Source organism: Neolamprologus brichardi, chromosome 16 (assembly GCF_056152115.1).
Source record: "Neolamprologus brichardi isolate AB-2024 chromosome 16, ASM5615211v1, whole genome shotgun sequence".
In the NCBI taxonomy this organism is placed as follows: Eukaryota; Metazoa; Chordata; class Actinopteri; order Cichliformes; family Cichlidae; genus Neolamprologus; species Neolamprologus brichardi.
In genome coordinates, this window is record NC_142119.1 from 34463157 (window position 1) to 34479987 (window position 16831).

At 43.6% G+C, this 16831-nt stretch overlaps 1 protein-coding gene and 1 pseudogene across 2 annotated transcripts; one reads left to right on the forward strand and one right to left on the reverse strand.

The window, feature by feature from the left end:
- Nucleotides 1–236: 236 nt before the first annotated feature.
- ndufv3 (NADH:ubiquinone oxidoreductase subunit V3) lies at nucleotides 237–14704 on the reverse strand. Of its 2 annotated transcripts, XM_087829718.1 has the most exons (4): nucleotides 14457–14701; nucleotides 10194–10299; nucleotides 6054–6977; nucleotides 237–525 (listed from the first exon to the last, which is right to left on the reverse strand). In XM_087829718.1, exons 1-4 carry the CDS (start codon nucleotides 14499–14501, stop codon nucleotides 359–361), a joined length of 1242 nt encoding a protein of 413 aa, XP_087685844.1. In that variant the 5' UTR covers nucleotides 14502–14701; the 3' UTR covers nucleotides 237–358. The 2 variants fall into 2 exon arrangements, with proteins under 2 accessions (XP_087685844.1, XP_087685843.1); XM_087829717.1 differs by lacking the exon at nucleotides 237–525 and having other exon boundaries at nucleotides 544–6977; nucleotides 14457–14704.
- On the forward strand, nucleotides 12019–13367 carry LOC148098344 (uncharacterized; annotated as a pseudogene).
- Nucleotides 14705–16831: the final 2127 nt, after the last annotated feature.

The window sequence follows — 16831 nt, forward strand, 5'->3', positions numbered from 1 at the left end:
CGAATGCGTATGGATAATTTGAACATTATGTGCATGCAGGCATGCTAAAGGAGTCAAAATTGTAATCATTAAAATAGAACCACAGATAAACCACTTGCACACTCAGCTCTATTCAAATGATGCCCCTAAGGCAGAAAAGCACGATAAAAGAACTGTTTGATCTTTCCCATTTCTTTATACACCAATTGCTTTATACAAGACAAAACAACCAAGTCAGGCAAAAAAACAGACCTCAATTCTTATGTGTGGACTTTAATGATTTACTTTAAAAACAACAGAAGTAGGGGGACAATGAAAAAAAGAGACACTGCCATCACTGTCATCTTTAAGCCATAACTTATGGTCATATCAGCTCTTTTTAGTGCCTGGGTGAAGGCTTGCCAGAGGAGGGCTGAGGGAGACGAAACTTGGCCATCTGCATATCCAGGTCTGCAAATGTGTAGGGGTTGTAGCTGTGGTGCTCGTAGTTTTTGTAAGTGCTGTTATCAAACAGTTCTTCTGGCTCCGAAGGCACGGCCGCAGCTTCTGCAGTAAGGAGGGGGAGGGAAAGAAAGATGTAAGAAAACTGGTAGAAGGGTGAGCTTTACAAAATGTCTTGTATGGGAACAGAAATAAAACCAGGTCAGTTAATGCAGTACTAGGTTTAGTCCTGTGTTCCTGTTACTGATTTTAAAGTAGTAACTGCTGCTTGAAGGGCTTCGTCACACCACATTTGATAATTTCTAAAAAGGAGAACAAAGATGCAGTTTTGTATGAGCTTTTTGAGGGGACTGCACATTTCCACATTACTCATGCTAACACAAGGAGGTTTGTGGCCACATTTTACAGTGGCAGCAACCCCCAATGGAGTATGGAGACACTAGCATAAGGAGCATCAAGGATCATGTTTGTGACTGGAAAAAGGATGTCAAGATAAACATGTTTCCAGAGAGTAAAACAGCCCATCATAGAGGAAGAGTGATACTGCAGAGGTAAGAAAAGAAATGGACACCTGCACAGCGCTATGTTACTCTTAAACAGAGACACAACAGAGAGGGATTTCCTGTAAATCTGCCAGCATGCTGCGACAGTAAAGTTGTTTTTTTTTTTTAATGAAAACACATTAAAAACTTTTTTCCACCTACACTTAACGAATACAATTCCAGATAAACCAAAAGCTAAGATTTCAAAAAGTGAAATAAACAAGTGGTGCAATTAATGACCAAGGTGAGGAGTGGGGAAGGAAGGTTACTTCAGGAAGCAGGACTACAGTCTTGGGATTTGTGGGACACTTCCAACTTCAAACACATCTAACAGCTGTGTAGTTGGATCATCTGAAACCCCGTGAAGATACTGCAGCAACAGCCTCGATGTAGGATTTACACTCTTCTTCTTTTTAGGGACTCAGTTTTTAAAAAAAGGGCCTGCAATCCTGATTCCTGGAGTACTCCCACCAACGCCAGCCACTCCCAGCTTCTCCTCGTCCAGCTGCTGTTAGGGAAGAGCAGTATATTCATCTACACTACAATAATGAGCCACTGATGCACCTGGGACAATGATCTGTAACCTCAACATTACCTCGGGCACCTGTAACTCACATTCCATACACACAAAGATAAGGGTGCAAATGAGCCCATGTGAACAGACGTTAACATGAGAAAATAGCAGTCAACTACTCTGTGAGGGAAAACAGACACTGTTAGCAGTCCCAGGACAAGAACAATCAAACTGTGAAAGAGTTCAGTTGGTCACAAAGTCAAAGGGAAGACTGCACAAGCAGGTTTAGTGTAGCAGTATGCAAGAAGTAATTTCTTCTGATGACAAACCTTTAATCACATACACCTTTGCCCTTGATCGTCCACAACAATTAACTTCAGTTTGAGTATACAAGTCAAGTAAATCCTCCAACAGTAGCATAACACAGAGTATGGATGAAAAGAGCCCAAAAGCTCTACAAGCATCGACCCACAGCGTGTACAGTAGAAAGCACAACTAGAGAAGAACTACTTATTCCAATTTAAAATGATTCTATCATGATTAACAGGAACAGTTAAAAGATTCCACCTCGTGATATACACTACCGGTCAACAGTTTCAGAACATCCCAATTTTCATTGGAAATTATGCAGTTCAATGTCTCATTGCACTCTGAAATGAAAGACTGGTACAAATGAGCAATTTGAGTTAAAAAACAAATCATAGAATCAATTTACAGAGTAAAATGTATTCTAAACTTTTGACTCAAAGTAGCCACCTTTGGCAGATATAACAGCAGCACACACGCGTGGGATTCTCTCTACAATAGAAATCAAATATTCTTCACAAAGTTCTTCCAATATCTGTTGCAGAAGTTCCCATAAATGTCGCACCTGTAGGTTGTTTTGCTTCCACTCTTCTCTCCGGTTCATCCCAAACCAGCTCGTTGGGGTTTGGGGCTTACTACGACTACTATTAAGCTGTTGTCCCGTGCTCCGCCATCACACAAGCTGTTAACTCTCAGAAACTTGTCCTCTGATTCAGTTGTGTCTTTGGGTCTGCAGACCGCTTCCTGTCACAGTTTGATTCTGAGCCTTTGGATGGTGAAAGAAACAACTCACTGACACCTGGACTTTCTTTGCAGTTTCTCTGTAGAAGAAATTTTTAAGTGTTATGATGGTCCATCTCTCTTCCATTTTTAACTGCCTGTTTCTCGCTATTTTTGTAGCAACACTCTACTTTCAGCAGTACAATACGGTTCAACTGATGCTCACGAGGGTACGGTACCAGAGTGTTCCAACACTGCTTTTATGCAGGCAGAGGGGGAAGTAATCCAGAAAGGTTGGAACACCTGTAGGAATTAGTAGCAGCAGCTTTCAAGGCTTGATCAACCTCCTTTGCTGCAGAACAGCTTTAAATTGTTAACCTATGTTGTGTTCCCTGAAAAAGGCCTTTGTGTATAATTCTGATATGTACATTATTTTACAGTTTTGGGTAACTTTTTTTTTGTAAACCTCTGGCAGTTCACCACTACATTTTCAAGCTGTTCATTGGACCTGAATGACTTGAACTGCAACAAACAACTGGAAGTACTGTGGTGCTCTAAAACGTTTGACCGGCAGTGTATATTAAAAAAAGAAAAAAGAAGTGTTCCACATTAGAGTGCAGTAACCACTGTAGCACAACTGAAATCAGCTCAACCTTTGTTCCCTATATGTCCACTAGCCATATGATCTAGGGCTGCCACGATTAGTCGACTAGTCACGATTACGTCGACTATCAAAGTCGTCGACGACTGATTTAATAGTCGACGCGTCATTTGAAGCTTTGTAAGATCACAAAAGACGCAGGAATAAGTAGTAGGATTTAAGAGTGTAATAACGGACTGAAACAGAAGATGGCAGCACTGCATGTACAAGGATGCCAGCTGCCGTTAAACCCCGAAGAAGAAGCAGTAGCTGTGTCCCAGAATTCATAGCGCGGCCCAGCTCAGGGCCTTTCTCAATATGCGTACTTGCGTTCTCGTGTACTCGTGATACGTGATCAGTCAGAGACCAAGTACTGTTCCAATTCAAAGTACGCATCAAGCCGAGAACGCGAAAAAGTCCCGGATGTGTTCTCGCTCCGCCCGTTTTATCGAGCATGCATCGGTGGTGACTTGTGTGGACTTGGTACAGCTAAATATCCCAGAATGCATTTCGTCCAAAACTCAAACGCGGCAATGGCGGACGAGCGGGGCTAAAAACTTTTAAATATTACTCTTTCTGGGTCACAAAATAAACTTTTAAGTTCTTTTCAAGCGAGAATGTAGCTGTGTAAACTTCAAATATCTGCTCGATTTATCAAGATATCATATATTTCCAAACGAGCTCCGACGTTTTCGGAGACGTCTGTGACCCGCCAGCTCCACAGCAGACAGCGAAGTCGAGGATTATTACAGCCGGCGAGAACAGCGGACTCCCGGCAGATCGTTTTCAACCCCCCCGCCGTCTTTTCGCTACTCAGGTTAAACAAACCCCAGTAGCTGTCTATTGTATTGAGTGTCCACTAAAAAAAAAAAATAAAAGCGTTCTAACATCTCACCTGCTTGTTTAATTAAGGTATGTACACGTATGTACATGTACACTATTTTTATTAATAGAGATTTCACTACTGAGGTTAAAGATGATATATAAGTCACTTAGATCACTTCTAAATGTTAATGTTTGGTTTATTTCAGTGTTTTATTTGTTCCTGAGTAAACCGGTTTGGCTGTGATTAAAGTTAAGCTTCATAACATATTACTCACAGTTAAATTAAGGATGGCAGTAAAAACTCCGGACCTGTGACATCATCAAGTACGCTGGTGTTCCAATTGTACAAATCGCGAGTCCGTACTCCCGTGCGTTCTCGGCGAGTACGTACTTGCGTACTTGAGAATTGAGAAAGGGCCTCAGTTTCCAACAATGGCGGCAGCTAGTTAGTTTTAATATTACTCCTTATTATTCTTTCTGGGTCACAAAATAAACGTTTAACATATTTTCAGGCGAGAATGTAGCTGTGTAAACCTCAAATATCTGCTCAGTTTATCAAGACACCACATATTTTCAAAAGCGCTCCGACGTTTTCGGAGACATCTGTTAGCCACTAGCTCGATAGCTAGCCGGGGGCTAGGCTCACTAGAGCCGTGAGAACACCGGACTCCCGGTAAATCATTTTCAAACCCACCGCCGTCTTTCTCTACTCAGGTTAAACATGATATATAAGTCACTTAGATAACTTAAAAATGTTATTGTTTGGCTTTTTTTTTGTGTTTTATTTGTTCCTGAGTAAATCGGTTTGGCTGAGATTAAAGTTATAGTTTTTACACAGCTGAACAAACTTCAAGCAGACAGCTGATTATCAGAAGTGTGTCCTGTTATATTTTAGATAGCAAGGAGTTTATTAAACTTCACCGAAACAATCTGCAAATTTCATTAAAATTTAATAAACTATCATCTTGTCTTTATTTTTAGTTAGCACATACCTTAAACACTTACAGCTGTAAGCTAATGATAGTTATATAAGAGCAGATGCTGCTGGTGCAATAAGCTGTACGTTTTACGTCCAATGGATGATGACCTGATTAGTCGACTAATCGCAAAAATAATCGGTGACTAGTCGACTATCAAAATAATCGTTTGTGGCAGCCCTAATATGATCGCTTCAATGTTATTAGCAGGAAATAATTTTAGCCATTCTGTGACTAGAGGGTGTGGGAGGGGTCAGGAGCTGCAGAAAACACTATCTGGCATCATGCACTCCAATATAATCGATCCCAGAAAGAACAAAGAAAACTCAATGAAGCTTGTTTCTGTCACAAACATGATATTGTGCCAGTTTTCATGTGCCTACAGTATGTTCCTGAGATGATTTCAGTCTACTCTTTCTAGTCCTGTTATTGTTTACCTGCACTAAATTGGCAAGCAGTTCAATCTGCAAAGATGACCTCCATAGAGGTTTTCATCCCGTTTACTTTTTCAGTTCTTTAACGTGGATGAGCAGAACTTTCAGGGAACTTAAAACAATCAACACCAGTGTAAAGTTGGCATATTCTAATGTCAGGAACAACAAACCTCTGACGTTTGTCTTTAACCTGAACATCAATGTTGCCAGTGTTTTGGGGTTTGTCAGAGAAAAACAAGCTGCATATCCCAAAGTATTCTCTAATATTACAGACAAGTTTAAACTACTGCATCTCCCTTATTTATGTTAGGATCAGAGATATTGCTTTAGTTACATCTAAGTTTACATCTAAGTTAAGAAGATAAGAATAAACATTATTGTCCCACATGGGAAATTTGTCTTGGACAAACGGTGCTAAACATAGTAGCATTCTGATAATAAAACCAACACCTAGAGACGCTTAAAGGAGGCAATTAAATAGAAAACACGGACGATACTTTTAAAATACAACATGAACTGTTACATGTGAGGGAAGCTGCCGCCTGGTTAACAGAGCAACAGCACTCAGACTGTGTTTGGAGGCACAGGCAGAAAAACAATGGTCATTTCTAGAAGAGACATAAATAAAAAGAGAGGGAGGTAAAGATTTGAGGGTCAGGGTAGTGTAGTGTGTACCCTTAGAGTGTTCAGCTGTGGCCTCTGTCTGCAGTTCCTCTCCTGCAGTTTCAGTTACAATAGGAGCAAGGTCCATCTGCTCCTCGGTGCTCCCTGCACAGACTGAAGCTTCAGCCGCAGCAACAGCTTCAGCAGGACGGGCGTCTTCTGCTCCAGCTTCAGCAGCTGCTTCAGCAGGACGGGCGTCTTCTGCTCCAGCTTCAGCAGCTGCTTCAGCAGGACGGGCGTCTTCTGCTCCAGCTTCAGCAGCTTCGCCTCCAGCCACAGGAGCAGCTTCAGCAGAGGAAGACCTTGGGTCTTTTAGAGCCTCACCAACGGCTTCGCCCGGGACTTCTATTTGAGCATCAACAGGAAACGCAGCATCTTTTGTCACTCCTGCAGCAGTTTTGGCTGAAACGTCAGACCCAGTCACCTCTCGAGTGATGATTTCAGGGCCGGACTTCACCAGCTTCTCAAAACCAACACTGGGTACAGTCACTGTAGCTTGAGCTGCTCCTAAGGGTGCTGGTGTTTCTACACCAGGTGTGATAGGAGCCCCATATTCATTCTGAGCTTCGTTAGTGCCTGCCTTTACTTCTGTGACTGTGATCCTCTGGGGTTCTGCTGCTGGTGCAAAACCCTTGGTTTCTTTCTTCTTCTCATCCTCAGAGTCAGAGTCAGAATCGGAGTCAGTAGAGTCCGACTCGGAGTCGGTAGAGTCTGAATCGGAGTCGGCTGCTGGTTCAGCAGCTACTTGCTCACTGGCAGCAGTAACAGGAGTGATGGCTTGTGCAGCTACAATGCTTTCTGCAGTGGAGACAACCGCTGGTCCCGTTCCATCCACAGACTGTGCTGGGAAACATCCAGACCCTGAAAGCCTAACTGGGAAGGCAACTGCTGTCTTGTAGGCTAACAGGTTTGCTCTCTCATCTGGAGCCTCTGTTGCTGAAGAAAATGGTAAATATAACATGAACAGTTAAATAATAAAAATAATATATTCAATTTGATTTGTCGGTGTGCATTCACAACTCCTCTTAGATACTTTTAAATCCCACTTAGAATCAAATGTACTTCCCCAATCCCAGAATCTGGAGCTGTTACCTCACAAACCTATTTTATACGTAACAGAACATCGTTTAAACATTTGATATGTTTTCTGACACATCTTACAATTTTATGAAAAATATAAGCTTTTTTGAAAAGTGTTACTAAAAAAAAGAAATAGCAGGGAAAACATTTTGTAACTGATTAGTTTAACAGGCAACAGGTCAGTGACATGATTGAAGAGAGCATCTTAATGAGGTCGAATTTCTAAAGAAGTAAAGATGAACAGATGATCACCAACTTCTAAAAACTGCCTCTGCAAACTGTGGAACAATTTCAGTATAACATAAACTTATGGAGACTTTGATATCGCATCAGCTGCAGTTCATGGTATCATCAAAAGAATCAGAATTAAGAGAATCTCCAAGCAGGTACATGCTGTAAACAAATACTGGATTTTTAGGGCTTCAAGCTGCAGAACATTAAAACAGGCGTGAACACTGAAGAGAAGAGGGACGACCGAAAGTCTGCATCTGTACACCTCACCTGCACACCTCACCTTTCGCCTGTGAAAAGGTGAGGTGTGCAGTAGGACTGACAGACGGGTTCAAGGTTGGGGTGGGATTACATGGGAGCAGCTCTGAGGACCTTTTTGTTTGCAGTGGTGATGGACAGGTTGGCTGATGAGGTCAACGAGGAATCCCTGTGGACTTTTTACAGACAGAACAGTCAACTGTAACTATCCATCCATCCATCCATTCGCTTCCGCTTATCCTTTTCAGGGTCGTGGGGGGCGCTGGAGCCTATCCCAGCTGTCATAGGGCGAGAGGCGGGGTACACCCTGGACAGGTCGCCAGTCTGTCGCAGGGCCAACACACAGGAACAGACAACCATTCGCACATTCGACAATTTGGATTATCCAATTAACCTATCCCCACAAGCTGCATGTCTTTGGACGGTGGGAGGAAGCCGGAGTACCCGGAGGGAACCCACGCAAACACGGGGAGAACATGCAAACTCCTCACAGAAAGACCTGATGTTGGAATTGAACTCAGGACCTTCTTGCTGTGCAGCAACAGTGCTAACCACCGTGCCACAGTGCTGCTGTAACTATCCAAACAACAGATAATGCCCAAGAGAGCTGAATGGTAAAGGCACTGGTTCTTATAGAGCGCGTTGCACAACTTTCCTCATTCACACAAGCAAATGCTTTTTCTATGTAAGTGTTTTCTATTTAATATTCACATTCATACTCTGATGCGTCAGAGAGCAACTTTGTGTTCGTAGCTTTCCCGAGGATATTTGGCATGCAGACCAGGGATTGAACCAACAACCCTCAGATTAGTAGATGACCTGCTTTACAGCCACCCAGGTGAGTGCAGGCCCGGTGGAGTGGGTGAAAAAGAGCGCCAAAGGTGATACATCACAGAAGCATCACAACAAGAGCCGAAGGGAAGGTTTACAAGACGGTATGGGTTGGAGATGATGGCAGTAACATAGAGGCACGAGGTACAGCTGAAGCTGAAGATCGTAAGATTTCAAGTCCTCAGGAGTGACAGAATTAGAAATCAGTACATCAGGTTGAGCAGATTGCTTCTCTCACTTTGTCTCCAAAGTTGAGATGGCTTTGATGTAGAGCTGCACGATTTTGCATAAAATGAGAATCACGATTGCACTTATTAACTGCACATCAACTTCGTAACAGTTGAGACTGAACATAAAAACAATAAATGTCTCACATTTTGTCGTTGCCGCAAAATGTTGCACTGCTTGTAATTCCGTCTCGTTGCTCGACACTGCGTGTATAGAGCAGGTAGTGCAACATTTTTAAATAGTTGCGGGACGGCACTCTGTAGCGTTTGTCTAGGGTGTTGATCATTCTCCTAAATCCCTCGTTTTGCACAGTGTTGATGGAGCCATATCTTTGGTCAGGTGATAAGTGATGGCCTCCGTAATTTCTTTGTGCCTGCGGGAGTTCGACGGGTATAGGGAAGCGCTGTATAAGGTTCCCGTTATTGATGTTTGGGTGGTTGACCGGGACGGATTTTCTCCTGTCACTTTCTTGGCCTTTACAGCTTCGTCATATTGCACTTTATGGTGACGTTTGAGGTGGTTATACAGATTTGTAGTGTTACCTTGCGGTGCTGCTACTATGGCAAAACACAGCTTGCAAATGATATTGTTTTGACTCTCATCGTCTTCTTTGAAGGCAAAAAACTTCCACACGGAGGAACGAGAACCTTTTCTTGGAAGTAATTTTCAGTGGGGTTGTCATTCTCACCGCCATCAGGAAACGTTTCCTCTGCGCTCGTTGTGTTTCCTCCCCTCGGGCAGTTTCATGTGCTAAATCGTTGTCATTTGGAAATGAGATCGCACATAAGTACGAATCGAGATCGCAATTTTCTAACGATTAATCGTGCAGCCCTACTTTGACGTGCAGTAGGGGTCGAGGATATGCCGGACAAAAGATGGTCAATATGGAGCCAAGAGGAAGACCTCAGAGAAGACTGACATATGTAGGAAGACATGGAGGGGATCGATATGACAGAAGACAACAATAATCCCCTGTGGCCACCACTACAAGGACTGACCAAAGAGCTTCATTAACAAGGATCTACGGCTCATCTGGGCTGGTACCAATGTTTAAGAAAGACAAAACAAAACTATTTAGCTGGCAACCGATGACAGGGATTGTTTTATTTCCCATTTTTGTATTAAAAGGAGACGGGGAATGTTGACTATCAAGAAATAACATGTTTAAGATCATTCAGAATAGCTTCGTACAAATTTAGAAAATTGGCTATTAGAAGGACCACAAAACTAACAACATGTTACAGAGTAAAACAGCAGCAGCTTTCTCTCTTACAGACTTCTAGTGAATTCAATTAAAATGATTAAAATGTACCACATGCTCTAAGATGTAAAAATCATATGGCACATTAGCTTCACTGTGGAAAGAGGTGCATGTTACACTTTAAAGGCATCATAACTGAAAGTACACATATACTCATCGTGCACATATGCATTATTGTATGAATGAACAAAAGCAACCACCCAGCACAACTTAAAAAGCCACAGCGTAAAGCAGTTAACAGAACCCAAAGGTCTTTTTCTTGCCTGCAGTCTTGGTCTTCTTCCCAGGTTTTGCTGGTTTTTCAGTCTTGGTGCAGAACGAAGCAGCTGGAGAAGTCTTCAGGATTCCCAAGTTCTCCAACTGGAGACGCTGCAGAAGAGAACAAAACATTGTCCAGTGAGAGTGCAGAACCACACATTCAGGCTCGTTTTTGTGATCATTTCACTGGTTCTCGCAGTGTCCCATTTTCTTAATCCTGTCTGAAAAGACCTGACACACATTAACTTCTTTATAGTCACTTTAAGTCTATCTGCACCATTTTTGCATCCACCACCACTAAGCATTTATTTATCTGACCAATGTTAAAGTCTGCCACGAAGAGGAAACTGCCTGAACGCCATCAACACTGTCCACCGTGAAGTGAGTTTTACATTGTCATGGTCTGAGAGGGTGCTGACCTATTAAGAAACCTCTGGTCTACCTCCAAATTCTCCGACTTCACCTCAAACCACCTCAAACTTGGACAACGTTTAAATGTGTCCCTGCTGCAACACATCTGAATAAACTATGATCCTTAACACACATCAAGAGTGTTTTTAGAATGGATAGAGCAGGCTAACATCACACTTAGGCTGCGTTCACACTGCAGGTCTTGATGCTCAATTCCGATTTTTTGATCAAATCCGATTTTTCTGTCTGCTCGTTCACACTACAAATAAAATGCGACAGCAAACGCGCTCTAGTGTGAACCCTCAAAGCGGCCCGCATGCGCAAAAGAAGACGTCACACACAACGCGCTCTGTTTAGACCCAGAGCAACAGTATTGTCTGACTGATGGCCGTTAATATAAAGACTTCGGACTTTACGTTTCCCAATTTTTGCTTTAAGTTATTTTGTTATTTACATAATAATGTAAATAACCTAATAATGATCCTTATTGCTGTTTTAGAGGAGCGCTGCTTCAAAGGATAGTTGCAGATTTCTGTCAGAATCTGCAGATTATACAGTACAAATAAAATGTTCACGTTTCTCCAACGTTGTTCCCAACAGTTTCACTGACATCTACACTGGATGGACAGGAAGCGTTCACGATGTCTTCTCCGGAGCTGATAATTGGCGTCTGTCTTGTGTCAGTGACGTAAAAGACGGATTTAATGCGACGTGACCATCAAACAGCAGTTGCTTTCTGAAACATCAGATATGTATCGGATTCAGCACCACATACGAAAGTGACCCAGATCGGATTTGAAAATATCGGATTTGTGCCGTTCACACTGTCACACCATGATCGATATGGGTCGCATAGGGTCAAAAAAATCGGATTTGATGCGCTTTCGCCTGCAGTGTGAACGTAGCCTTACTGAATATCCTTCCCAAAGATCCCAACTTCAACCTTATTGAAAATTTGTGGACTACACTTAAAAGTTGGATCCATCCCAGGAATCCAACCAATTTAAATAAACTCTACCAATTGTACCAGAAACATTGGTCATATAACCAGCCAGAATTATGCCAGAGGTTTACTGGTGGCTACCAAAAGCATCTGGTTGAGGTGTCAGTGTTTGCATATATTCAAGCCAGTATGTATATTTTTGACTGTGTATGGAAAATCCAAAATAAATTCAAACTTTAAAGCCATTAAAGATATATGCTGTACAATCATTCCACCCTGGAAAAAAGAACAAGTCAAATTAACGTGACATTCATGCCCAGTGATGAGCGTATATAAACTTCTGACCTAAACTGTACACTGTGGTGGGGCGTGGTCTGCGGTGCCGTGCGGACTCACCTGCACGGCATCCGCAATCACGCCCGCCGTGTTAAAACACGGGGACTCAGGGGTTGGTGTGATGCAAATATTAAATGAAGATGGCTCAAAACATGGATCTGTGGTCCCGTCGTGCCTTAATTCCACCACATTGGTGCTGAAACCCAGGAGGCGGCACGGCGGGTCCTTACCGGAGCCAGGGAAGGGAGGAGCTGGCCCAGAGGAGGCTGGAGGCCTGGGCGACCTCGACGCCGCTACCCCGAACGGGGTATACTGACGGTGGGAAAGCGGTGGAGGAGCTGTGTGGGGCACCTCGGCAGCCGGAGGTGGTGGACAAGTCACGCGGGGGTCAGAGCAGGACCGGAGCAGGAGGAACAGCCGGGTGAAGGGCTGCTCCTGCCGGGAGCGGTGGACGAGCCGCTCCAATCGGAGGCGGGGGACGAGGCGGGCGAGGGTCTACTCGAGGCGGCGGCGGCGGCGGCAGAAGCAGCCGGGAGAGGCGGCGCCCGACGAGCCGCTCCAGCCGGGAGAGGCGGAGGCGGTGGTGGAGCAGCTGTGCGAGGAGACTGAGGTCCCTGGTCCAGGGCAGCCTGCGCAGCCGGAGCTGGAGGCAGAGAAGGACAGCGGGACAGCGCGGGACAGCCCCGCTAAGCCGGGGGTCGGCGGGCTGGCCAGTCCAGCCTCGCTGCCACCTGTCGATTCTGCGCGCCTGACGTCTGCCCAGCCGCCTGTGTGCAGGAGCTCACGGCCATGCGTGTGGGGCCGTGTCCGCTTGCTACGCGGCCGCCCTCCTGACCAGCTTCGCCGTCGCCGCTGGATGCGCGGACGGCCACCAGAATGGACGCTACCCCGTCGCTTGGCCAGGGGCTGGGGGCGCCGATGTTTTGGGCCGAGTCTCGCCCCAGTTCGCGCGGGGGGGGGAGTAGGTTCGGCCAGATTGCTCCCCGGCCTCAATCGGGCGATGGGGGTGTGTGGTGGGGCGTGGTCTGCGGTGCAGTGCGGATGCCGTGCAGGTGCGTCCGCAATCACGCCCGCCGTGTTAAAACACGGGGACTCAGGGGTTGGTGTGGGGGGTTGTGGTGGTGTGATGCAAATATTAAATAAAGATGGCTCAAAACATGGATCTGTGGTCCCGTCGTGCCTTAATTCCACCACATACACACTGCTCGTTTTGAGCACTCTTACTTATACTGATTAACTGTAACATTATAATCATCTTCCTAACATTGTGTTGGTCCTCCTTCAGCTGCCAAAAACAACCCTGACTTCAGGCCGAGGCATGGACTACACCAGACTCCTGATGGTGCGCAGTGGAATCTGGCACCAACATGTTAGATCCTTCAAGTCCTGTAAGCTGCGAGCTGGGCCCTCCATAGATCTGACTTTTCTGTCCTACACGTCTCACAGATGCTCGACTGAACTGAGATCTTGGGATCTGGAGGCCAAGTGAGCGCCTCAAAATCTTTGTTGTGAACCATAAACCATTTCTGAACCTTTTTGCTCTGTGGCAGCATGCATTACCTCGGCCGTCAGAGAATACCCACAAAGACTCACGTTTTCCCAGCAGAACATTACCCAAAGCATCACATTACCATCACACTAGGAGATGCTCTGACCCCGTCGTCTAGCCCTTATCAAACTCAGTCAAATCCTCACGCTTTCCCGTTTTTTTTTTTTTCCTGCTTCCAACACATGATCCTTGGGGAGAAAATGTCCACTTACTCCCAAATATATTCCACCTATTAATGGTAGCAAATCAAAATTTTACTTCACATGTCAATGATCATAATGTTATGCCTGATGAGTAAATTCATCTATTCATAAAATCAGACTGAAGACATTTTAGCTTTATTATGTTCGTTTATCACCTATTTTATCAAGTAAAGGTGTGACTTGGGGCTGACACGCCTGGGAAGGGTTCTAAAAGTCGGTCCCAAGGCCAACACAAGCTAAAAACATGTATAAAATATGTATACAGTCAAGTGCAGCAGGGAATGCTGGGACCTCTACAAAGGAGAAACCAAACAGCCATCCCACAACATGGAAGAGCCACCACAGCATAAGACTCAGTTGTACACCTGCACATAAAGGATGCCGATGTTCACATTTTGGACCAAGGGACGAAAAGTACGTGAGGACCATCATCATCATCATCATCATCTGACACGAGCCATCAGCCACCAACAATACAGTTTTGTGCCTGTATGCTGTGCAATCCATCCACCCTAAGAAAAAAAACAGTCCTAACCGTGATGAAACCGGCTTAAACTATCACAGAGCACAGAGATCATTTATTTCCCCTTTTTTAAAGTAGTTCGCCTCTTTCCAATAACAACAGGAACAAACGATGTGACTGTGACAGTTTCAGGGTCATGTGTCGGTGCTGCGGTTGGCCTGTCCTGTTCCGACAGTTGCCGTCTGGTCTGTACTACAGACGCCAGCGTTGATGTGACTGAGTCCAAGTGTTGTATCTGTGCTAGTACAACTAAACACGACACCGATACAGTAAAACACTGAGAGCTAGTACAGTTCTTGTTACCTTGAGAGGACCCAATCGTCCTATGCGAAACAAGAACGTCGCCATTTCGTGTTCCCAATATTATTCTCCGGTCGGAAACTGGTCTTAAATACAACAGTTCCGTGATACCAACGGAACTTTGAAAAACAATGTTTTGATTTTAAAGGATTTAAAAGCGACGTGATTCGTTAGGCCTTCTTTTTACTTTTACTATATAGTGATTTAGGTTGTGTCAGTACAGACATTTGGAGGCTTCTCCTCGTGTAAATAAGCGAGACTCACTCTTGTGGGGGCGCCACAGCGGATCACCTGCCTCCATCTCATCTATCCCCGTGGAGATGAAACCCATCTCCACAGTGACACCTGCTGGCCAATTTGGCTGTGGTCACAACTGCTTATTATACTGTGACTGTGAATAACTCAACACAAATTTCGGAGAAATCCACACAAACAACAAACAAAAAATATTGAGACTGTTAAAGACAACAAGCTGTGGCTGTAATGGATTCTCCCTCTGTTAACAATCGTGCTGCTCTTTACAATAAATCAGTTTATAAAGTAAAACACACAGACAGAAGACTGCTGTGTTTGCTGCAATAAGCACACAGGTTTCCAGCTGCATTTCCAAGTAGGATTCAGCAGGTCGGAAAACCCTAAAACTGGCTGTAATGGCTCCACATAGGGAGAAGGATCGACTCCCAGTAATTTCTAATGTGGGCTTCTGTAGATTTTCTTTATGCACATGCTGTAATCTGCTGACCTGCTGCTCTTTGTGTCCGTAAACAACTGAATTTAACAAGATGTCAGCAGTTTCATCCCCCACACTGACACTATACAGTTTATACTGTCTTTACACTTGACAGTATACAGCTGGAGTTCAGTGAATTAATCTAAGCATCATCAGCTTAAATATAAATTCATCTCTGCCAGACTTGATAAAACCTAAATCTGAGCATGAGCATCACAGCCACTGTGTATCCATACAACACAGTGCTTTACTGTGTTGAACACACTCACTACAGTTGCTGGACACACAGTCACTTTAAACAATGCCACTTTGAATGCTCACTGCACAGTTTTGCACAAACTGTAAATGCTAAACTATTTGTTTTAAATTCTCTATAATTTTTAACACTTTTAGTATTTTTATTACATTTTTAATAGGGATGCAACGATACCAATTTTTTCAAACCGATACAATACCGATACTTGGATCTGAGTACTTGCCGATACCGAGTACAAAAACCGATACTTCTACCACACAGACACACACACACACACACACAAATACAATGAATTGGAAGACAGGTTTTATTTTATTCTCTGCCGATAAAAAATAAAATCTTAATAAAAATGACCACAAAAAAATTTCAAGTGAAAAATAAGCACTTCTGTTAAATTATTGCAGAGTCTCCACATTGTAATTTAACAAAATATCACTGAACTATTGGCACTGTCTCGAGCTTTCAGAATAATAAATAAGCGGGATGTCCTCCTAGTGGCCAATCTAAAAAACTACAACAGAAATGACAAGCCACCCTCTGATTAATGAAATAAGTTGGTATCGGTTAACTTTTACGAGTATGAGTACACACACATTTTACAGTATCGGCCCCGATACCCGATACCAGTATCGGTATCGGTGCATCCCTACTTTTTAATTTTAGTATTATTATTGTTTTCTTTAATATACCTGTTTACTTTATATATGTTCATGTAAAGTTGGGGGACACGTCTAAGAATTTCAATAGTTACCTGTATATGACAATTTGTATGAATAGTATGAATAGTCTGTGGGCCACTGTTGCTTGTGCTGTACAAAGCAGCCAGGGCGGTGAAGAGGGAAGATATACGAAAGTACCTGGAGAGCTGGAGTGAAACTGACTGTTAATTGTAATGAAAAAATGTCCACGACAGATGCTGTCTATGCTTTTCTTGCTGTATTTAGTTTTACATCTGCTCCCAGTGATGTACAATTAGGATCTTAAAGGATTTCATGGGAGCACATCTGAAGTGGGTGAACAGCTTGCTCTTGCTGTTAGAACATGTATGTAGACAGACGTGTTTCTGGGACCATAAATTATGCATTAGCTGCTCGTTTTATACCCAATCATGTCACTGACCTGGCCAGTTAACATAATCAATGGCAAAAGATATTTCTTTTGATGTCACTTACTTTTCCAGCTTTTTATTCTCCCCACCCCAACTTTGAAGAGCTGACGCTGCCATCAAATTCAAAATGAGAAATTCTAATCATGAATTACTGTATTCTGTTTTTGTTTATATTTTACATAGTGTTACAACTTTTCTACTTTTGGAGTTGGTAGAGAATCAGTGAATCAATCAATTATTAAACTCCACTGAGACAGCTGGTGACACAAATCTGAAGGCTAGAC